We start from the raw sequence: 24,535 nt of genomic DNA on the forward strand, positions 1-24,535 counted from the left end.
TTGAATAATTTTATATCCAAACTATAAGCACACTGCTTATTAATTTTGCATGATAGCCATGATATACTGGAGTCAATTTATGAAGTTATTGGCATCTTTCAGGCGCTAATTTTGAAATAAATAATTGTTTTCCATCTGTCACTGAAGGCTTTCTTAGCAGCTTAGCAAATGTACTCCAGTGTAAATTCATCATTAATATCATTTACTGCGGACTAACCGCATCGGAGTGCAACAGAATCGTTTCTTGAGATAATTGTCAATGAGACAAATTTGGTGGTTTACCATTTTACTCTCTGAATTCCATGAAAAAACTTCTTTTAATTTTGCCCTCAATTCAAATAACGATTTCTTATCTACTTTTTTATTCCGGACAGCCGAAGAAAATTGTAATTACATAGAGACTCACAGAAAAAAACCACAGTATTAGGCGTAGGAATGTCACCGTGAGAGGTTTTGCTTTGTTTGCTAGATTCCACTACTTTTAAGGATGTGACCAAATTCGCGGGCAGGCTTGTCTCTTTATGTTTATCTGGACGGCAATAAGCTCAAAACGAGATAGTTGTGCTTTTAGCATGGGAAGTGGATGATTTGTGAACTCTATTGACGAAATTTCGATGCTGTCCGTAATTTAAATCAAAACGTCCGTAATATGAAATAGAGCGTCATAAGTGTCCGTACTGCGAACCATCATTGCGTTGTAATTTTGTGAGGTTTTGTGCAACGTTTCGAGTTATTTAATTAGAAATTCTCGTTTGTTTCTTAAATTACAAGGTTTAGCTCTAGAAAATCGGAATGTGCTGAGGTGTGACCAATTTAATTTGTATTTACTACATCACATTATGCACAACAAATGCCTTAATTGTCCGTAATTTGATGTAGAACGGCATATGAATCTAGTTTTTTTAAACGAGTTGTGATATTTTTTTACCTATTTATAATAATGATTGGGATAATAATGGGTTTAAAACCTGTGTAAAAGGCTCGTTATTAAGTAATTGGTAGTTTACTGCTACGGTTGCGGTAGTTAGAACCAATGCGGCCCGCGCACTGAGAAGTTTGGAGATCCCTGCTCTACAGCAACACAAAATGAAGCTCAAGGCCTTTTTTGCTCAAAAAGTAATGTGTCTATTTTTTGCACAAGAGTTACATTCCGGTATGTTTCGCTCCTCCCCCAAGGAGCATGTGGTACTGGAGATACACTTTGACTTGCAGATCGATACGAGGAAACTATCATCGAGCCACTGTATTCAGCTTTCCACACAGATTAATGGAGGTGCCCAGTTATATCGCCTTCTTCATCATCGACTACCGGTTCCTGTTTCGCCTCGACATGGTTCCGGATCTTTCCCAGCCCAGACTTGACTCGGAAGGATTTCTATTTGTTTCCACAGTTGAAAGGAGCTGACGATTTGGAATACCCATATCCAAGAATGTTATAATACGGAAGGGGCCTATTTTGAAAGTTATTAGGGTTTTGTTGGTTTGTTTGTTTTAACTGCAAGAGGCCTGGCTCAGGGAGTTACCTTTTAATCTTGCTCATTACTTGTTTATGTCTGGATTGGGATAGCCCTCCTCGATAGTCAATAATTCAGTTAAAATTGATACGGGCCATCAGATGAAGTTATTGTGGGTTTTACTATGTGGCCAATTTTTGTTTATGTTTACTAAAACACAATCTGGTGTTTCAGGGGGGCGACTCGGTGGTGTATTGGTAGCGGAGCCGGTCTTCACACGATACGACCGGTCCAAAATCCCATCCGGACCCAATCTCCCGTACGCAAAACTGACCGTCCCGGCTACGGGTAACGAAAGCCATAAATGGCACCTCTTGATGTTGTTGTGCCCATAAAGAAGAAGAAGACACGCAATCTACATGCTAGCAAAAGGAATGGGACACATGAGCTAATTAAAACTTTATAACGAGATTAGTTTCAGTTTCGACAGCATTCAGTGGCAAATTCTAATGATGGGCGTAGTAGGCGGTCGCCTAAGGCTCACCATGTGGGGAGCCCCCACAAAAGCTGTTTAGTAGAGAAGCGTGTATAAGTTATGCTAGTGCTAGTTATGCAGATCCTGCAATGTGACGCTTTAACCCTCTGCGTATGCTAAAAGGGGCCCCAAAATGTACCACGAGGAGGTCTCTAGAGTAATTGATACGCGACATTCCCGCTCAACCTGTTCAAAGTAAGACAGTTGTGGGGTTCTATCCAACGGCGCTTATTGCCTCATCTCTTTAGAGGGGCCTCGAAGGCGAGGGGGCCTTTAATTAGAGGGCTTTTTACACAAAATTTCAAGTCGCAATTCAGCAATACCGCAGTTAATTTGGTTCAATTCAAGCGTAGACGTGCTGATTATGCAACAAACTAAGTTGCCAGTGTAGTCATTTACACCTTCGGCGGTGCACGTCTCAGATGCGGCTGGCCACAACGAATACTTTTACAGACAGGTGCAGGTACTTTTTCACTGTTTTGAGTTTTGCTAAGACCTTCTGGTCGCACTTTGATATTACTTTGACCGCTGCCGTCACCCTGATTTCATCGTCAGTCAGTATCAATCTTCATCCTGTCACGTTTTCATCCTGATACAACTGATTGCTAGGTCTTACCCAAGAATGGAGGCGGCCCGGTGGTTTATTGGTAGTGGCGCCGGTCTTTACACGACACGACACTGGTCCAAAATCCCATCCGAACCAATCTTTCCATAGCAAGGACTGACTAGCTGGTTACTTGATTGGGTAAAACAAAAATGGCAGACCTACACTACGCCGCGATGAAGAGCTCGGGAACGAGGCATTACTCCAAATGACAATATAAATTTCAAATCAGCTATATCCGGTGGGCAAAAAAGTATCTCGCAATGTCTATTTCCTTTGCTGTGATGTGAAATTGTTAGTGCGAAAGAAATATTACCAACAAAAGCAAGAGAATCTAATCTGTTGCGTATCGGTTTTTTGTTATGCGGTAAAAGTCATAATAATCTTGGTTCTGGGAATTTTACGTCGTCCTCTAATGCGTTTCCAAAGTACAAATCACTCCACCTCTTTACCGGCACATCAACAGCAAGAGGTATATGTCTACCTTATCAGGCGTTCTAAGACTTTATTTATTCGTAGCTGGATAGTCAGTCCTCCGTTCGTGAGATTGGTACGGATGGGATTTTGTCCCGGTCCTACCGTGTGGAGGCCGGCGCTGCTACCAAATCCACTACCGGGCCGATCCAAATCACTACTTGTTCTTAATATCTGTGAGATTTATTTCTACTTGCATAGGTGATGTATTGAATAAAAAAAAAGTGGTTGAGAAAGGTGACCCGTTTATAGCCCCAACATTTAAGCACTTACCGACTCAGTTTGATACAGACTTGTACAGAGAGAAAAGCAGATGCATCCAATGTAATGCATTCAGCAGGCGTTGTATGTGTGGAAGGACAATGCAGGATACGTTACAATGACAAACTCTTTGAGCTGGGATGATCACGTCATGAGAATGATACCAGGCAACTCATTCCGTGCAGCTCGTATAGGTAGTCCACATGAACAGAAGAGGCGTGGAAGGCCCAGATGAAAATGGCATATTAGATTGTCAAACAACGGCACTCAAACGTGAGCGGTTTAAAGGATTCCTCAGACTAAGACCGCGAAGTGGTTGTAGCGCCTTATAAGTAAGTTAGTAACACATTTAAATCAGAGTACAGTATGATTTGTGGTTTTGTATGAAAGCCAATTACCGATTGACGATTTGACTAAAAGTTTAGAAGGTTATATTATTTATTTTTTAGATCTGTAGACGTTTGAACAACTTGAAAAATCATGTAATGATATGAAATCTCATATAAAGCCTTACTTTTCTCTGTATATTTTTCCACATCCTCATCCAGACCGTACTCATGGACGCTGGAATTATTATTCAGCTTCGGGCAAATAATGTCAAGGATAATCAGAATTAGCCTCTGAGGACACAAGACCTCAGAGGTTGTAATGCGAAGATACAATGGAGAAGAACATTTTTTTATCTATGAAGCTTTAAAATGAGCATCAAGGTCAGACAGTCCCTACTAAATATGGAAAAAAAACGTTGCCTATCTTACAGCTTGTGTTTTTTGAAATTTTTAATATCGTTATCACATTTTTGTTATTCGTGTTTAACATTAAGTGTGTGAAAAAACAAAATTTGTTGTACTTGTAGCATGTGTTATTAATACCCACGTGTAGATTGGACATAAATTATGGAAGGTGCAAAAATTGTTAATGTGAGCATTCTTTAACCACTGTTTCATATGAAATTCTACAGCTGTTAAGACTGATCTGGCCTTTCTCCAATAAATAACTCTCTCTTATTTTATCTACCTCTCATTCTCTTTCTCTCTCTATTTATATCGCTCTCTTTCTAGTGGTATGTCTAGTAGTTAATACTCTCTGTTCTCTGAGCCCGGAGTTACGAAACAGGGAAGGCGAAGGTAAACCCAACGCTGCATATTAGGAAAATAATGCGTGCGCACACTCATACCATGATAGATTAGGCAGTGGCTGCACATGACAAGCAAAAGCAAACAGTAAGCATATGTATTTGTGGCCAAATAAGCACATTTTTGCGAAAGTTAGTTTGTAGCATCTGGGCAACTTAAACCCAAAACTAAGATATCGTCGGTCAAAGCCTTTAGCCCGTTAGTGAATCAGACGCGAGTTTGTGTTAGGTAGAGTTGTGACTGGGGAATGTACAAGTAACTGAGTTGATTTCTGTTTCACGCGAGCTATGAAGCGTGTTTACTATACCATTTACCACACAATTGAATAACAGATAACGATGATTAACGATGATGATTAACTGATGAGATATGTGCAACAATTACGACCAGGCCATCCTGAAGTGAATTAACAAATGTGCACAATGAGGCAATACACAATGAAATAACAGAAGAGTGAAGAAGACTGGAACACCAGTGAAAGTGCATTGCAATTGAACAACAACTCAAAACAATCCATTAAATACAGAAGACTATTTAAAGAATCAAGGATCCGCCCTAGTGTCGATAGCACATTATTAGCTGTTGAGTGAGTTGGAGTCTGCAACAGAGACAAATTTATCAATTCCATTGTCGTCACCTATCAAACAGCGTTCAAAAATCAATCAAATATTAATCCACATATTTAGAACTTCAGTTTCATCTATCGTAATTGATTATAGTAACAAACCAAACATAGTGAAAAAAAGTGCAACATTTACAACGTGAGAGTGAGATGTACATTTGTTTGATGCTGGTTTTGGTAGAGAGAGTATAGCTACCAAAGGTAAAATAACAAAATCGTGTTGAAGGCGGTTGCCTTGTTTGAAGTATGAATTACGTATGAATTATATGTAAACTTTGGCGTGTCATCCGAAGTCTCATTTTAATATGAACCCTCGCTTCGTATGGTTTATTCAATTATACAAGAACTAAAATTCATTGCACTTGTGCAGAAAACTCAAGAAAAATCTCAACTATGTCGAAACACGAAAATGTGTGTATAATGTTGTTATCGTCGTAACTATAGATAATTTTTCAATTATTCTACATAAGTGGAGACTTTTCCATTTATTTAATTGGATTTTGATAATACTCTTTGGAACTCAAAACAGTTTAACATACGTTTATTTGTTGTAGCCAAGAAATAGTAAAAAAAGTTACATTGCTACTTATAATATTACCGCATACCACTTTCTGTTTGCAGTAGTGAAGCAAATATTTATTCTACTTTTTTAGGGCTTAATATGCAAAAATAACCTACTTACCATAATTGATACAGCACGAAGTATCGTGCACGAAATCGAATTATTTACTGCAAGCAAATTGAGTTAAAGCAACGAAGTGAAAGTGCTTTTAAATTGCCAATTGAAGTTGATTTAAGAGAAAATCTGAAGCTCTGAAGCTCATTGTCATTTTTGGGAATTTTTAAGGCAAAACTCCTCTTCTACTCGATGGCTAGTATTTCCATTTGAAAGTAAACACAATCAAGAGTAAGTAAACACAATAATAGACGCTTTTACAGGGCTCTCTAGGGAGCGTTGTAACAAACACGCGCGGTAACCTCTCTGGTATCTAGTGGTTCCTCGAAATATGTTTCATTGCATCCCGCAAACTTGTACGTATGTTCATCTGCTCGTATCTCAAATCAATTTATTCCATTAAAATGCTATTAGTTCGCCTAAACACCACCATTTTAAGATATTTTATTATTTTTTATCAGATATATTTGTTGTATTTGTGTTTACGAGAAATATTGTATTTACAAACACAAAACTATATATTCAAAAACAACAAATACCTCTTCTATAAGAGAAAAAAATCTGCAAGAAAAAGTGAAGTGCTAGCGAAAATGCATAACTCATAATCGCTGATATTACGTGATCGAGATGAGTGTTCTTTACAATAGTCATACAACGGAAAAAAGAAAATTTCCATTTTTCTCAGATTCAATTCAAATCAGATAAAAAGCGGCTTATTCGTAATTCGTAATACGCTAGGAATGCAACTAACCGACTGACAATTGAGACCGAGGTTTAGTTTGTGGTGGGAGAAACTGTTATGAGGCAGCAAAACACAAACGAAAAACAGGTGTAATGTAATGTAATGTCAACGTATTGTGTGCAGCGGTGTGAGGTTGCTCGTATTTATCAAAGCAACAAAATGTTGTGGTTGCCAATATTGGATTTTTTTTAACGAAACGTCAGTTGTTTACATCTGAGAAAGCAATTGTTGGCATCTGAACAACCAAAAAGAAATTGGTTTTAAAAATAACAGCGCACAAATAAGTTGCGTAGCAAAAATATTGTGTTGGAAATTTAAAATTAATCACATGAATGGTTCGGAGACATTCGAGATGCAGATTCAAAGATTGAAGAAAAGCCTCTAGTTTTAATTTCATTATTCGATAGTATGTAGATGTGTATGTAGGTAAAGGTTTCAATACCAGATGTTTCTGAAACTGGCTGTACAACGCTTTTCTTCCAGCTGAAAATATTGCAAAATTTCAAAGAACTTTGCCATACTAACAATTACATGCTAGAAATTGAATCAACGTGGAATATCCTACGAAGCAATACAACCTATCCGTTTTATGCATAACATAAATTAAATAAAATAGTAAATTTCTGAAGCATTTTCATTTCATCAAATTTATCAAAAAATTATATGTACTTTGAATAAAACATTTGGAATTGGAACTGAAGCAGTCAGACTACGCGCTGTTAATTTCCCCATCCGAGAATCTTTCTTCGTCAGGCTGTATCATTCGCTCGTGTGTTGTGGAGGCAGTGTGATGGCGTCCTAGAATGCGTCAAATAAAACAGTGTTTTATGCTATCCATGCTTTAAAAATGGGTTTAAAACGTTCAACGACTTTTACTCTACAGGTGGTGTATGCTCAGTGAAAGATTTCCATTAATTCACCGTTTAACTAAGCGGTAAATAAGTGAATAACAGCATGCCTCAAAGACTCAAAACTGTTCGAAAGGGAAAAATTAAAGACTGCTAATTTTCCCTTAAATTACCCGGTAAATTAGGAATGATTTAAGCGTAATTTAACGAAATTGGTCTCACTGGGGAGTACCCAGTCAGACTGCGCCCTCTTAATTTACCCATTCAAACAGTTTTCTTCGTCAGGCTGCATCATTCACTCGTGTGTTATGAAGGCAGTGTGACCGCGTCCCAAAATGTATCAAATAAAACAGTGTTTTATGCTATTCATGCTTTTAAAATGGGGTTTAAACGTTCAACAACTTTTACACGTGCATGCTCAGTGAAAGATTGTCGATTAATTTACCGCAAATTTAAGCGGTAAATAAACTGAATAGCAGTATGCCTCAAAGACCCAATGTAAACATGTCAAAACAGCTCGATACGTTTAATTAACTGCTAATATTCCCTCAATGTATCCTTAAATTATTCGATGAATTAGGATTGATTTAGGGTTAATAAAACGAAATTTGGCTCACTGGTTATTTCACGAATGTATTTAAGCTTGGTATAACGAGTTTTTGGTATAAAGACTGGGAAAAAAATGTTTTGATTAAACCCTTATAAAAAGATTAATTGTATTCGCTTAGATTCGATTAGATATGATGCATCATTATTTCAATGGATTGGCTTGTCCGTAAAATAATCGCGCAAGAACGAGCAAGCACTAACACTGTGCAGTTGAATTGCCGCACACGTTTACTTCACGTCATCACAGCTTCGCTGTCTCGGGTTGTCTGAGGATACCTCTAAACCGCTCACGGTTGAACGTCGAGCGTCGAGTGCCAATCTAATAACCCGATCTTTCTGGCGAATGCACCAAATCTCTTTCCAATTTTGGGCCTAGCACGCCTCCTCTGTTCATGTGGCCGATCTAAAAGGACTTGGGTCGTGCGGTGTCATTCTCATGACGTGACCAGCCCATCGTTATCCCAGCTGAGCATCTTCTTCTCAACCAGCTGAGCTGAGCTGAGCTGAGCTGAGCTCTCGAACGCGGCTAAGAGGGTTTCGTCAGTTTTGAACAAAGTCCATGTCTCAGAGGCGTATGCGAGTATTAGAACTATGTAGGTTCTATCAAGTCCCAGCTTCGTTCTTCGAGACAGGTGTTTTGAGTGGAGAAGTTTACTAAGACTCAAACGGTTGGCAGCCAGAACCTCCCTAGTGCGTCTCAACATCAAATGTTATTGAGGGTGGTGGCTTTTGACCTAAGATAGTTGAAATTTTGGACGAATTCGAAAGTGCGCCCATCTATGTGTACGGCACCCCTGCGTATGTTAGCATTTGATAGAGGTGCTGAGGGTTGAGGGTGTCACCATCAACTTGGTTTTTGCCTCGTTAATTTCCAACCCGAGGTTTCCAATCCTTTCTTAAGCATCTGCTGCGTAAGAGAACCTCAAACCAACGATGTCTATGTCATCAGCGTATGTCAGGATCTGGATTCACTTATAGAACATGGTATTCGAAGTTTCCACCTCCGAGTCGCGAATGGCCCTCTCTAGCGCTACATTGAAGAGGAGTCAGGGAGCATATGTTTTTGTGTATGTCAGCTGGCATGTGACGTTGGTAATTGACAATCAATAATTGACCCTTTAAGTTCGGCTGGAATTCCAAATGAGCTAATCACTCAAAACTATACACGTTTTCGACACTGTACTAATGAGGAAAAAAGCGCTATCGAAAATGGAGGAATCAATCCGAGCAATACGTTTCATCCTCGAAATCATTTCTTCGAATCCCTGTTCCGAAACAAAGAAAAACAAAGGGAGTATGAGGAGGGGAATACAATCGGTGAGCCTCTGTTTTGAGTTTTCCACATGACGCGATGGAGGCGCCCAGTCGCTTTCTTCGTGATCAACCTAGCAAGTTATCTTAGCATGGTCCCAAAGCCTCTTTCTCTCCACAGAACTTGACCCTTTTCAGATTTTTGTTTTAATTTTAACTGTTGAAAAGAGCGCTAGTAGAGAGGCATTGGTACTCGATTTTAAAAGAACGTCATTCCTGACCTTAAGGACAACCCAACTGGTGCTTACGAGGGCACGAGAAGGCCTTCGGGGCTTGGAAGACTCGTCCCTAATAATATATTTATAGAGGTAGTGTCCATTTTGATAGATCTTGCATATTATTTCATAGTTTCGTACTAATTCCCTTGCAAAACTCACTCGAACTGATTCCTCAATCATTACACCTGTTACCACCTACGTTCGAATCGTATGCCGTTCCCGTCGAATCTCATGCTACTACGATCGAATCACGCGATGTTACCGTCGAATGGCATGTCATGTGATTGAATTGTATGCCGTTGTCGTCGAATCGCGAACGGCCAGGTTCGAATAGTCTTTCGCTAACGTCTGACCAAGGTTCAAGTTTCTTAACTGCTAGAAGTCCCTCGGTTCAACCATAGGGCCTGGGAAGTAGCTAAATTATAGGTGCTCTAGGAAATAGAAAATTTGTCAGTTGACGACGATCTCCATACAATTGGGCAGTTACACTGCATTGGTACAATCGTATCTGCGGATGACAAACGTAAGCAATAAATTCCGAAAGAGCATTGTACAACTTGTGGAACGTTGTGTTGGTAGAGACGCACCCGCCAAGGTGTGAAGAAGGCGAAATCAAAGTTTGTTTAGCTGTTTGCTGAACAAACATCTTTAAGATGGCGACGGTCAGAAGCATATGATGGATGGAATCGAATCTACTCTTGTGGGGGGCCCTGAGCGAACCGCCATGCTGCCACGATATCCATGTAACTGGATCTAAAAATTGAGCATTCAGAATAGTTTTTGATGAACTTCATATCTGAAAATGATATAATATACTTCGTCTAAAACCATTTGGTTGTTTAACATAAGGTAAAAAAAATTAACTACAAAGATTTCAAGTCATTGGCAATTAGGTATTAGTTAAGTCATTGTATTTTGGAAGACGAAAATAAAAATTATAATGATAATAAAAATTTTATAAATAATAATACTACATGCTAACACATGTCGGTATAAGCATAAATGACATAGTAGGTGCTTAAAAATAGACTATGCACTTGAAAATTGTTACGTCTTTTAGGAGTTCGAGTTTGCCATAGATTTCTTCGCTAAAGTTGTATTTGTGTAATTATGTAAAATTTATGTATGTTCAAATATTTCTTTCTTTTACACAGGGTGCTGCAAACATGTTCATACTGACTGTCCGTATTATCGCCATAATATGTCTCCTATTCCTTTGCAATATTGCTTTGGTAGCATCGAAGAGCTACAAGGCAAACAGTGGGCGAAGTGGCAGTGGTATTAGTGTTGGAAATTCGCAAACCAATCCAACCAGCACAAACAGTGGATCGGCAGGGAGCGCAAATGCAGGCTCCGCAGGTGTTGGTGGAAGTGGTACCAATAGCAGAATTAGCATTAACAGTGGTACATCTAGTGGTGTCAGTGGTGGCACTTCAAGTAGATTATCGGGGAATGGTCCTGGAATACGCAACTCCGCCGAACATCAACTAAATATTGGGCTGCTGGTACCTCATACAAACTTCGGAAGAAGAGAATACCTTCGATCAATAAATTCAGCTGTGCAAGGTCTGCAAAAGGGACGTGGTTCGAAGCTGACCTTTCTCAAGGACCATGAATTCCAAACATCTAATATACATTTCGACATGATGTCCTTAACTCCTAGTCCAACAGGTAATTCCGATTCTATCAAAATGTTTCTATTTCTTCTATACTGTATAAATTCAATTTAAATTAACATTGAAAGTTTAACTGTCAAGAGATTACATCTTTGCCAGGATATAATTACAATGTTTCGAATAGGTCATGGGATTTCCAATTTTTATACCGTTCGTTTTGTTCGTTATAGCTATTCTTAATACTCTATGCAAAGAGTTTCTACATGCCAATGTAACTGCCATCCTTTACATGATGAATTATGAGTCGTATGGACGGAGTACAGCTTCTGCTCAATATTTCTTACAACTGGCTGGGTATCTAGGCATCCCTGTAATTTCATGGAATGCTGATAATTCTGGACTTGAGCGTCGTGCTTCACAGTCAGCACTACAGCTACAACTTGCTCCTAGTATAGAGCATCAAGTAAACATACCTCTTTTTTATATAATATTGTATAAACATTTACTAAATTGCCTTTTCTTTTCTAGAGTGCTGCAATGTTAAGTATATTAGAACGTTACAAATGGCATCAATTTTCGGTTGTAACGTCACAGATTGCTGGTCATGATGATTTCGTTCAAGCTGTTCGTGAACAAGTAGCTGCAATGGTGAGCACATTTTTTATTACTTTCAATATTTATTTATTATGTTTATGAAGAACTGCCAGGGCGTATTGCATACTTTTAGAAATTATTTGGAACGAAAGATATAAAATTTTGTGGTTTGTTATCGATCACAATACAAATATATTTTTTTATTACTGTTGGTACCTTGTGGGCTCACTTCCTACCAGTGGCATGAGAGGTTGTGCCACAACTTATCTACAGACCGTGCTGGAGTCCGGCGTAGAATCGTGGGAAAGTCAGACTCTCAGGAATGCATCTATTTACGTAGGAAGGAAGTCTTCTTCATGTGATCGATAACGAATGTGGTTGATTTCTGCAGAGCCAGTCCTTGTAGACGAACAGATTAGAGTCAGACTTTTAAGAATAACCCTATATCAGTAGGGTAGAAGGTCACGATCGACGACGAAAGTAATCTATGTTTTGATATCTGAATAACGGATGAGAATTAGACGTTGAAAAAGGGCCTGTTTCTGTTAGGGATAAGTTTATTTTTTAACGGTCGGTTGACTATTCTTCTTTCTTTTTTACTGGCCCAAAATCCTCTAGAGGTCTGTATAAGGCTTCCCATTTCTGGCCATTTTTTTCCCATTTTTTCCCCCCACTTTATTTACCTTTAGCTGAATAGTGAGTCTTGCGTGCAGGGGATTGGTTTAAATTGAATTTTGGACCAACAGTGTCGTGTGAACCGCTATTAAATACACCACCGGATGACTATTATAGTTGTAAAACTCTAGAAGGTATTTCTAAAAGCAAAGGGATGCTTTTAAAAGTTTCAAATCAACAGCTTTTTTACATGCAATAGAATCTTCATGTAGTATTACGATTTTGACTATCATCGATCGGTTAGTAGCAGAACCGTTAATACATAACATAAGTAATACATAAGTTAAATTTTAGTAAGCCTTACATTGGGGCGGGCCGGTGGCTGGATGGTAGCGGCACCGGTCTTCACACGAACGGACCGGACAAAATCTCATCCGGACCAATCCACCGTACGCAGGACTTACTATCCAGCTACGTGTAAATTAAGTCACAGAAAGCCAGAACTGGCAGGCCTAGACCACTTAAGGTTTTTGTGCCGATAAAGAAGAAGAAGCCTTACTTTGAATCTATCTCAAGTCAATACTGCTTACCTAATTAAAGAAGAATCTATTTTTTTGATCAATTCGTCAATCAATTTTTTTGATCAATAATTTACTTTACATGATTCCAGCTAACAATAGCTTGTGCTGACTATGTGTTATTTTAATTTTCTCATTCGAAAGGATCATTTTAAATTTACAATTCTCAATTCGATCATCGTCACACGACCAAGCGATCTGCTGGAGTTGGTAAACAGTGAGGCACGCGTCATGTTGCTTTACTGCACTAAAAGCGAAGCAATTGAAATTCTACATGCTGCAGAGGAGTTACAGATAACTGGTGAAAACTATGTATGGGTCGTCACGCAAAGCGTGATCGAAAATACCCAAACGCATCCGCAGTTCCCCGTGGGTATGTTAGGCGTACACTTTGACACTTCTTCTGGAGCGCTGGTCAATGAAATAGCGACTGCTATTCGTGTGTATGCTTACGGTGTGGAGTACTACTTGAATGACGTCAAAAATACTGGACGACGATTGGACACTCATCAGCTTTCCTGTGAAGATCAAGGCCGAGGCCGGTGGGACAGCGGTGAGGTATTCTTCAAATATCTACGTAACGTTTCGCTTGAAAGTGAATCAAATAAGCCGAATATCGAATTCACCGCCGATGGTGACTTAAAATCGGCCGAGTTGAAAATAATGAACTTGCGACCGAGCGTCAACAGTAAAGGTCTGGTGTGGGAGGAAATCGGCGTATGGAAATCATGGCAACAGCAAAAACTAGACATTCGTGACATCGCATGGCCGGGAAATTCGCATACACCACCGCAAGGCGTGCCAGAAAAGTTTCATCTGAAAATAACGTTTTTGGAAGAAGCGCCGTACATCAATCTATCGCCAGCGGATCCTGTTAGCGGTAAGTGCCTGATGGATCGGGGGGTCCTATGCAGAGTGGCTGCAGATCATGAGATGACGGATATCGATATGGGTCAGGCACACAAGAACGGATCTTTTTACCAGTGTTGTAGCGGCTTTTGTATAGACCTGTTGGAGAAATTTGCCGAAGAGCTAGGGTTCACCTATGAGCTAGTGCGTGTGGAGGATGGCAAATGGGGTACGTTGGAAAACGGCAAATGGAATGGGTTGATTCACGAGTTAGTCAATCGTAAAACGGATATGGTACTGACTTCGTTAATGATAAATGCTGAACGCGAAGCGGTCGTCGATTTTAGTGAACCTTTTATGGAAACAGGAATTGCTATTGTGGTGGCGAAACGAACTGGTATAATATCACCCACCGCTTTTCTCGAACCGTTCGATACAGCTTCATGGATGTTAGTGGGAATATTTGCCATTCAGGCTGCTACTTTCATGATATTTCTCTTCGAATGGTTGTCACCCAGCGGGTACGATATGAAAACAGTTTTACAAAACGGTCAATCGACGCCGTACCGGTTTTCTTTGTTCCGTACGTACTGGTTAGTTTGGGCCGTGCTTTTCCAGGCTGCGGTACATGTGGATTCACCGCGCGGTTTCACGTCACGCTTCATGACCAACGTATGGGCTATGTTTGCTGTTGTGTTTCTCGCTATCTATACTGCAAACTTGGCTGCGTTCATGATAACGCGAGAGGAGTTCCACGAATTCACGGGTCTGGACGACTCGCGTCTCTCACATCCGTTTTCGCATAAACCAACAATTAAATTCGGTACTATTCCATGGAGTCACACTGACTCGACAATATCGAAATATTTTAAGGAAATGCATTACTACATGAAACAATACAACCGCTCGAGTGTGGCAGACGGTGTAACGGCTGTACTCAGCGGCCATCTTGATGCATTTATTTACGATGGAACAGTCCTAGATTACCTCGTGCAGCAAGACGAAGATTGTAGGTTACTCACGGTTGGCCAATGGTATGCCATGACCGGTTACGGTTTGGCATTTAGTCGTAACTCCAAATATGTGGGCATGTTCAACAAGCGGCTTTTAGAGTTCCGAGCAAACGGCGATCTCGAACGACTTCGTCGCTTCTGGATGACTGGCACCTGTAGGCCAGGGAAGCAAGAGCACAAATCTTCAGATCCGCTGGCACTAGAGCAGTTTTTATCTGCCTTTTTGTTACTGATGGCTGGTATATTGCTTGCTGCATTGCTGCTTCTACTGGAGCATCTTTATTTCAAATACTTTCGCAAACGATTGGCAAAGAAAGATCGTGGAGGTTGTTGTGCACTCATATCTCTTAGTATGGGCAAATCGCTGACGTTTCGCGGAGCTGTGTATGAAGCCACAGAAATACTACGTCGCCATAGATGCAATGACCCTATTTGCGATACACATCTATGGAAGGTAAAGCATGAGCTCGATATGAGTCGGTTGCGCAACCAGCATCTTGAAAAGACCATGCAGGCACATGGCATAAAACCACCGCAGCTTAAACTGGGCTCTACCAGCGATATAATTGGCATCACGGGATCGGCAAGCACGCGTGGTCAAATTATTGATGTGTGTCAACAATCGCATCTGTTTGGCAATTTGAGCCTGGGCGGAAGTGCACAAGATCTTTATCGCTGGTCATATAAGACGGAGATTGCCGAAATGGAAACGGTACTGTAAACCACATAAAAATAATTCAGGTCTGTTTGAAACTAAAATAGCTATTTGATGATGGTTTAAGTTTGAAATCTAAACTATCAAGATGCAGCTTCCTATATGAATTTTATATTTTTTGCACTTTTTAATTTCTTCAGCTGACTGAACAACAATATTTTTCATTTTTTGTTATAATTGATTTGCATTGACTTTTTTCTATGTCGTCAGTTTACCAGGGTAATAGAAGTTTTAATCCTAAATGTACGATTCAAACAATTCCCAATTTCCCAAAATACACAAAATTTGACACAAAAAGCTCTGATAAATGCTTGTTTGCAGTTAAAGCCATAAAAAGTAACACACATATAGGGATTTCATTACCACATAATGAGTCTTTTAGAAAAAATTTAACAGTTTTGTTAATTGGATCGGAAACCTTAATAATCTCCAAAACAGACACCTCTTACATCAATACATTCAGGAGACGAGTCTTCCTAGCCGTGAAGGTGTTGGAATGTCCTTAACAGCTGTATTAACATTCTTTTGGATGTTCTCGATCGAGTCCCTATGTTTTGCAGTTCCCGTGTAATGTTCTTTTCAATCGGGGTACCATAAAGAAGTCCTGGCAAAAACAAGTAGGGGGATGTGGAACGAAGCCTAGGTGAATACGGGACATGCAGTCGATCATTGCGACTCGGAGGTGGAAACTTCGGGTACAAAAAACAACAACTTCGGGAGACAAAAACCAAGTTGATGGTGGCTCCATCAGCGGCCCTGCCTACAAATCCTAACTTACGCAGGAGTGACGTACAAATAGGTGAACGCTCTTTCCAAGTCGTCCAAAATTTCACCTATTTTAGATCAAAAGTCAGCACCGACATTAACATTGATGTTGAAATACGCGCTAGGGTACTGGCTGCCAACCGTTCATACTACAGTCTGAGGAAACTTCTCCAATCCAAACACCTGTCGCGACTATCGAAGCTGGAACTATAAGGAACCTAAATAAATTTCACCTATTTTAGATCAAAAGTCAGCACCGACATTAACATTGATGTTGAAATACGCGCTAGGGTGCTGGCTGCCAACCGTTCATACTACAGTCTGAGGAAACTTCTCCACTCAAAACACCTGTCGCGACTATCGAAGCTGGGACTATAAGGAACCTAAATAACTGCAGTACTCACATACGCCTCTTAGGCATGGACTTTGTTTAAAACTGACGAAACCCTCTTAGCCGCGTTCGAGAGAAACATGAACATGAAACATGAGAATCTTTGGCCCCGTATGTATGGAAGGACAATGGAGGAGCCGCTACAGAGACGAACTCTATGAGCTGTACGGCGAACTTACTGTCGTACAGCGGATTAGACTCGCCAGGCTCCGGTGGGTTGGTCACGTCATGAGAATGACACCAGACGACCCAGCCCGTAAAGTCCTTTTAGATCTTCCACATGGACAGAGGAGGCGTGGTAGGCTCAAATTGAGATAAAGTCATGGCGTTGATGCACCCGCCAGAATGGCCGGTATAATGGATTGACTAAGGCGCTCGACCGTGAGTGGTTGGAGTCCTCTACCTGCAGCAGGCTAAGACCGCGAAGCGGTTGTCGCGCCGGATAAGTAAGTCACATAAAACGCGGTGTTGCCGGGCGCCTCCATTGCACCATGACGAAAACTCAATACAGAAGCCTTCCTATGCGTCTCACAGTTCAGTGGCGCCTCACGACAGGGACGGGTCGAAGCGTACCCCACGTACTAGAAGCGGTAAAAAAATACTAGACCAAAAGGCTCACTACTTTTACGAAGAATCTTGAATTTTTACAATACTCGTGGTGGTTTAAAACAACATATATTTTGGAATGAAGTTTAAACACGATTTTTCGTTAGTTACACGCTATTTGTTGCATGCTTATTGGCACAGATGCTACATGTTGAACGCATCAACGCTATTATTTCATCTTATGTTGGGTCTACCACACCTCCTCCGTTAATGTGGTCGTCATGAACAGACTTAACTTTCGTAGAGTGTCACTTTAATGACATGACCAGCACACAGGGGAGTCTGGCGATCCTAATTCAACGCAAGAGATAATACTCTTTCTAAACAGTTTTTCTGCAGAGTTGATGGTGCCACCGGCATTCTTGGATTTGCGACGTAAATTTGCAATCCGAAGATTGCTATCACCTGCTCGAGAGTGCTGTAAACTGATGATGTCCAACGACTCATGGGCGCTCTTACACAGAGCAATTTATGAGATGGCGAAACTAAAAACAAAATAATAGCATACGTATAAATATGAAAAGTTAACGAAAACCCATATTTTTATTTTTTTAGCTCCTCGTAGAGCATTCATAAACTTATCAATAACTTTTATTTAAGTTATTATGAAGAAGGAAATTCTAAAAACAGTGATCGTATAGTTATGTACTGTTGTATACAGTTCTTGAACATATATAATTGTTCAGAAAAGTTGAAATAGGATGAGCTAAAAGATGAGACGTATTGTCTCGTCAATTGATGCTTATGACCGGGAATGTACAGTGTATAAAAAGTTTAGTACAATCTCCTCCCGAGTTAGGCGGTCAAAATGCGTTCCAGAGACATTAGCAAAGCACGAATGTCAGCGCATGTCGCATATCGTGCGATACGTCATTTATATTACGTGTTATTTATTTTCTTAGTTTGCATGTTACGAATGAAATTCAGAACTAGTTTGTTTTCGATGAAACTTCCATTATATCGTACATGACATATAACTATTGAGTAAGCTTTACACAATCGTGCCAATTAACAATCGCGAATTATCACGTTTCTTAAGAAGGTATCACTGCTTTAGTTGAAATTGTTAAAAAACAAGAAGGTTATAATATAATCCAAGAACTGAGGAAAAGGGTTGAATTTACGGTTAAAATATTGCATATAATGATTTGCATGATGATAGTGAGTGTCCTCGGCATTTTTTTATTGCATGAAATGCCTGGATCTTCCTTCCTAAAAAGATGTAGAAAGAGAAGTTTATGTATGCGTTGAAATACGTTTGAAATAAGTACGCATCACACGATGTTATTATTATGCAATGTTTGAATAACCACGGTTGTTTACTAATATTTCATTCCCTTTAAAGTATGATTGAATGTTTTTATTACTTCCCATTTAAAGTCAAACATGCGCGTCCGGACTGATAATGTTCGTTAACAAAATAAACATTATGCCAAATAATTGTCGTCTTGATGCCATCAATCCTTTAAGAAAAAATATTATTATCAAAAACAATCGTGTCATACATTCCACAACAATAAACATAAAACAAAAACAAAGTATTCAAAAGAACGACTTAAAGCAAACCAAGGAACTGGTCAATGAAAGATTTCAAACAATAGTGTTGTAAGCGAATAGTGTGGAAAATTTATATTCTTAAATGAATTACGAAGTATAATAAGCAATGGCCTAATTGTAGCAAAAGTAAGTGGGTAAAGATAAAAGGAAGTGTGGTAACGTAAGATACGGTGAATTTGTAATATATTGCTTGTTTCAATACGAAAACATAAGTGTGAAACCATAACATGAACACATAAACAACCACAAATGTAACGAAGGAATTCTTTTAAAATTTTAAGTATTTGTTTTAAAATGAAGTAATTTATAAAAAAACACATACATAAAAAAGAATTAAAAAACCAATAATTAACCTCGAACAGTAAAAATAACACTATTAAACAAAATCTTATATATAAATATGCTGTTGGCGTAAAATATCAAGCACATGTAATAACTACAAATTGTATACACCTAAAACTGAACTATAACTTACGGTACCGTAATATCTTAAACAAAACCTTAGAAAATATTTCAACATATTTTAAGAACGATAACAAATCTACATAACTGCCTTGAAAACAGATAGTATTTGCTTTATTGACACATAACATAAAAAATGGAACCGAAATTGGTGAAGCGAATATGCGAAATGAAATCAAAACAAAATTTGCAAATTAAAGGTCTCCATCAACAGAGAAACATAACAGAGAGATGTCAATCAACTGTCTCAAAAACGAATTTGCTCATGATTTGCTCATTAATACAAAGTCCCATTTCTCACAAGTTTAGTTCATTGTTACGATATACATGATGCACATGCACATGCGATGCTCATCAATATTTTACTTGTAGTGCAAAACAGTTCGACGGCTCAAACAAACAAAAATTATAAACCCATATTTACTGTACAATGGAACTCCTACAACAGCATTATCGTAAACCCTTAAAGTCTGATTTAATGTAATGCTATTCATAACATGGGTTCATAGACGGTAAACGATGTGCCAAAGGTGTCTGCACTCATTACTGACCATACGCACAAGTGTCCAATGATTTCTTTTTCTTTGCTTATGACAGTTCAATCTCAAGGGGTATTGCTTAAGCATCCATGACTTCCCCGACCTCTTCGACTTACAAGTTAGTCCTCCAATCCTAGGATAGTCAGGCCTCCGTGCAAGGGAACGGCTCAAGAAAGATTTGGTACTAGTCCCGTCATATGTTAGAGATCATTAACGCTACCACCTACACCAACCCAATTATTTCAGTGAGCACATAAAGCGGGCAGTGGTGGTAAGTGTTCGTAAAAAATCAGTATTAACCAAAGGTTTTGATTGCAGCTCATTGATTTGATCATAATAACTCAAGTTTTTGGAGCAAACGTAACGTTGAAAAAGATTAGTCACGTAAGTGAATATATAAATGTTTGTAATTAGGAATAGAAAAGCGAATATCCGGATGTATCCGGCCTATTCCTCAACGCATAATTTCTTCAAGATATCTGAATATTATAAGAAAAAGTGTAGTTATCCATAAAATCAAGCCAGTGAAGTTATATCATGGAATATTGTTTGGAGCGATCTGTTACAGCGTAGCTCTCGTCTTTCTGATAAAATTCTGTTCGCGGAAGCAGCATTTTCCGTATTTGAGAGTCAACCGAGCATTTTGGTCAAATGTTTACGGAGCTAAGTTGTTGTACTGCATTTGTTTTACACGCGCAATTAAAAAGCAATGCTGGTTTGAAAGTTTTTAATTTTAAGGCTCAAAAGTTGTGTGGGTTAGTGTTAGCAATACATGGTTATCTTTTGTAGAGTTAAAAACCGGGATGGTTTGGGATTTTATTTAGATTAAGTCCTATTACATGTAATGATAATTGTTGATATGTGGAATAAAACTGTTATACCAATGGTTGTTATTTTTTGAAACGATGTCTCACTATTACTAAGGCTTTAAAATTTAACACAACTTTAATTTTTAAATGTTTTAATTTAATTTTAACATTATAACAGATAGTTCTTAGTGAATAGTTTGCTTTTCGCCTGAATTGATCGAAGAATCACGAATAAAATGCCGGAATGCTGAAAAATGTCGTTTTGATGCACGTCGTTAGATGCACATCATCACATCGTACAGGTAATTCTCATTTTTGTTTTTGGAATGTTTTTTAGGAAGTAACTACTCATTGTGTTATAGTTATTGGCTTTATTGGAATATATTGGAAATTTGCAGTATCTCTTTATTTTTATTTAGCAACGGCTTGGCAAACTAAGAACGTGTACTCAATGGTAATTTGCAGTGGTAAGATTGAAAGGTCTATTCCATTCTGTTCGACTTCACTGTAACTGTTAACTGATTTTACTGTAACTGTCCGATTTAACTGAAACACGTAGACTACACTAAGTGTCTTGTTACTTATACAGTGTTGGTTGGTTTGAAATTAGTTTGTTTATTTAGGTTGTTGGCACCAGCATCGTTCTTGTTTGTAGAAGCCATGAAATTCACTGCATTTTTTAAAACTTGACTTTTAACGAAGTCTTTTGTACTGGTGCTAATGTTAGCTGTAGATCCAAAGTTGCACTTGATGTATCCGTAAAGATTTGCTCCATTCAGCACAAGCGCTATAAGAACCAGAAGCTGTAACGGGAATGTATGGGAAATACCAAATAGTTATTTTAATTTGATTTGATTTTGATTGATTTTTGATTTTTAAATTTCTAGTTTAAAAACTACTTGTCGAAATTCAGTCTAAACATATTTGACAATAAATTTAGCACAATTCAAAAGGATAAGACAAATTTAGCATATGCTTAAACTAAATTAATTAACTCCTGAATGAAAAACGCCCGGGCTTTATCTCTATCACTGTCGAATGGTTTGGAGTCTCCAAAGCTAAAAAATAACAGTAAATTTCATTTAAACGCATCCGTTTTGAGATGAAATTTAAAATAGTAAACCCATTTGAAACCCATTGGCGTGATATTCCTAGTATCGGTTCATTAAATTCGTGTAATGTGCCTCTATTTCCCTGAGGCTTTTTTTCACGGCCCTGAGAAAGCTACGCGAACGAAGTGGTCTCGAAGAGGCATACATATTGATTTTTTGTAATAAGGTACATAAAAATACACTTTTAAAAATTGTTGCTACAAATAAGCCAAATTATCGAGTAAATGCAGGCAGGAAAGTACAAGATAGATAAACAACGACTTAAGCTATTGAGGGTCATCATACCCACGAGCTTGAGGATCGACAAATTCTAATAACTAAATCGCATTAACACAGTTAATACGAGAATGGAAAAATAAACTATGGTAACTAAACTAGGGAACATACCTTATTTTGCCATGCACTAAACAAATCAATTATCATAGGCACGCTCCAAATCGTTTACAGAACACCAAATACTTAATGTACTGCTTAGGATTCTGTTTCAAAATTCGATTTCAAGACTTCCGATTCCGCAAAAATTCCATTTAAATACGTAAAAAAGTTAGGTGGAAATATAATTTAGTCCTTATATAAAGGTTATGCCTTGTCAGCCATATGTCGCCCAAACCTATATCCATTTCTCAAATTGACGTTGTTTGTATTGAATAAAATATATCAATATACCAATATATTCATATCGGTGTTCTCCTAATTCCCTATCTATTTGAACTGATTAGTGTAATATTCTATCTTTTACCCGTTCCCGTACTCCCATTTCCTACCTGTACCATTGACCATGTTGCTGTCAATAGGGTCAGTGTGATTAAGAATCCTGGGGTCTGGCTTAATCTTCTCCTATAACATAGACTATATTGTTAGTTAAGCATTGAGGACTTTTGGTTTACTGGTACGTGTTACGTCATTTGTTTTATCCTGTTTTGTTCTGTTTTCGGGCCACTACTTGAGTATTGCTAGGATCTCTGAACACCTTCATCCAGAGAACATAGCGATCGTGTCGATCGGATCCAGAGATTGTTCACTATATTTGTACTATTTGTCAATGATGTTACTTCTACCCTTCCCTCTGACACATTATTTTTCTATGCGGAAGATATTAAAATTTTCCTTCCTGTTAAATCTCATCATGGCTGTATCTCCCACCAAAACATTCTGAATGTCTTTTCTAATTGATGTTTGTCTAATTTTCTTCTTTTGTCACCTAATAAATGTTATGTTATGGCCGAGTACACCCGGGATAAGGTGACCTTTCACGGTTTGGAGAAGGAAATGTCTTTAAACGTTTGTGAATTGTATCTTAGATTAAGCTTCTCCGTTAGTTGTAAGCAATACTGCAATATGGCCGTTCTTATTGAATAAAAAAAAATGTTATGTTATTTCCTTTTTTCGATCCTGCTAGAGGTCTCCAAACTACGACCCGCATGCGGCCTTCGAGAGCCTTCAATGTGGCCCGCGACGCTATCACTGTTGTTACCATTTTAAGAAATTATCTAATTTAAAAAAGTTTTAACATTGTTTAACTGTTCAAATGCAGGTTACTGAAATAGTCAGTAATTAATACATTAAATACTAGAAATTGATTTCTACTTCGACTTCGGTATCTCCTTAGACTTTTTCCGGAATCGGCTTCGTTCCTCATCCTTTCCTCTTCTTATTCCTTATTCCTTCCATCTTCTAATTAAAGCGATTAAATTAAGTTAACTTAAGTTATATTGTGTAGAACGAAGCAGACAATAAACAGTTATAAAAATACAAATTTGTATTACGCAAGCTGCTATGCAACAGTTCGTCTATCCTACCACCGTATATCGACTGATTTGAGACTGCTGGGGTTCGAGTTCCTTGAAGGATTATGTTTATGTTCGATCCCTTCGTATGCGATCCCACTACCATCTATCATTATCTTATTTCTGTTCTCACGTAAGTTCCTTACGTTAAGCTTATGTTTAGGTTAGGTTTTTCTTACAGTAATTTACTTTAGCTTACTTACTCTAGTAGTAAGTACTTACTTACAAACAACTGAGTAAATAAATAGCTCTTGCAGACTAATAAGGGAAACTTCAATGATATAAAACTATGAAAAATAATTGAAATATACGTACCAACCACTTGAATTTGAGACCAAACAAAGCAACAATGAAGAAAAACGCCCATATGACTGGACAAGCCATGAGCGCAATCCAGAACACACGTTTCTCCAAGCTATTAATTTTCATCGAATGAGTCGCATCTTTTGACTCAAATATCCAGTGCGAAACTCCATTGTCATCCACGTAGTTCCACCAACGTAGTCCAACTAATAGGCGGCCGGTAATATTCTTTACTGTCCAGAAATCGGCCGATAATAGTAGAACCACGAATACAAAGCATGTTATAAAACTATCACTAAGCCATCCACAAAATAAATATGTTACTATTGCAGACGCCCGGAATGCGATGTGTAAAAATGTCACATAGGGATGGCTGCGAAAAAGAGCAAAACGTTTCAGATTCAAAACCATTAACATATTAAATTTGTTTTTGCTTACACTAGTCCATGTGCTATCCTGCCTTCATAATTGATATCATCTTCATCGAATGGAACAGTTTCTTCCAACAAAGGAGCCTGTGAAAAACATTAACTTATTGTCAACAAACAATAAAAGATTGTCAATGCAATACCGAAAAAAGTAATAAGCGAGAAGGTTTACCGTAGCAGCCATTAATGATTGATTGAGAATTGATGAATGTCTGATTTATTATAACGCGATGACTCTACCACTGCTCAATATGGATGAACGATTGGACTTAAATGGTATTACAACTGTAAATACACAGAACGTTT

At 38.5% G+C, this 24,535-nt stretch overlaps 2 protein-coding genes across 2 annotated transcripts; one reads left to right on the forward strand and one right to left on the reverse strand.

The window, feature by feature from the left end:
- The first annotated feature begins 10,656 nt into the window (after window positions 1–10,656).
- LOC128709375 (glutamate receptor ionotropic, NMDA 2B) lies at window positions 10,657–15,476 on the forward strand. The gene is made up of 4 exons (XM_053804376.1): window positions 10,657–11,161; window positions 11,337–11,569; window positions 11,635–11,754; window positions 13,038–15,476. The coding sequence occupies exons 1-4, from the start codon at window positions 10,657–10,659 to the stop codon at window positions 15,474–15,476; spliced, it is 3,297 nt and encodes a 1,098-aa protein (XP_053660351.1).
- A 5,704-nt stretch (window positions 15,477–21,180) lies between these two features.
- On the reverse strand, window positions 21,181–24,413 carry LOC128710526 (uncharacterized Golgi apparatus membrane protein-like protein CG5021). The gene is made up of 4 exons (XM_053805573.1): window positions 24,402–24,413; window positions 24,240–24,316; window positions 23,814–24,174; window positions 21,181–21,402 (listed from the first exon to the last, which is right to left on the reverse strand). Exons 1-4 carry the CDS (start codon window positions 24,411–24,413, stop codon window positions 21,181–21,183), a joined length of 672 nt encoding a protein of 223 aa, XP_053661548.1.
- Window positions 24,414–24,535: the final 122 nt, after the last annotated feature.

Source organism: Anopheles marshallii, chromosome X (assembly GCF_943734725.1).
Source record: "Anopheles marshallii chromosome X, idAnoMarsDA_429_01, whole genome shotgun sequence".
Classification (NCBI taxonomy): Eukaryota; Metazoa; Arthropoda; class Insecta; order Diptera; family Culicidae; genus Anopheles; species Anopheles marshallii.

What these genes read in the sequence shown, in the direction of transcription:
- LOC128709375 (XM_053804376.1), top strand. Translation starts at nt 10,657, where the DNA reads ATGTTCATACTGACTGTCCGTATTATCGCCATAATATGTCTCCTATTC. An exon ending in CTTAACTCCTAGTCCAACAG is followed by an intron (nt 11,162 to 11,336) that starts GTAATTCCGATT and finishes TGTTCGTTATAG; the next exon opens with CTATTCTTAATACTCTATGC. An exon ending in GTGAACAAGTAGCTGCAATG is followed by an intron (nt 11,755 to 13,037) that starts GTGAGCACATTT and finishes CTCATTCGAAAG; the next exon opens with GATCATTTTAAATTTACAAT.
- LOC128710526 (XM_053805573.1), bottom strand. An exon ending in AGGATAGCACATGGACTAGT is followed by an intron (nt 24,175 to 24,239) that starts GTAAGCAAAAAC and finishes TCTTTTTCGCAG; the next exon opens with CCATCCCTATGTGACATTTT. An exon ending in GTCTCAAATTCAAGTGGTTG is followed by an intron (nt 21,403 to 23,813) that starts GTACGTATATTT and finishes TTCCCGTTACAG; the next exon opens with CTTCTGGTTCTTATAGCGCT.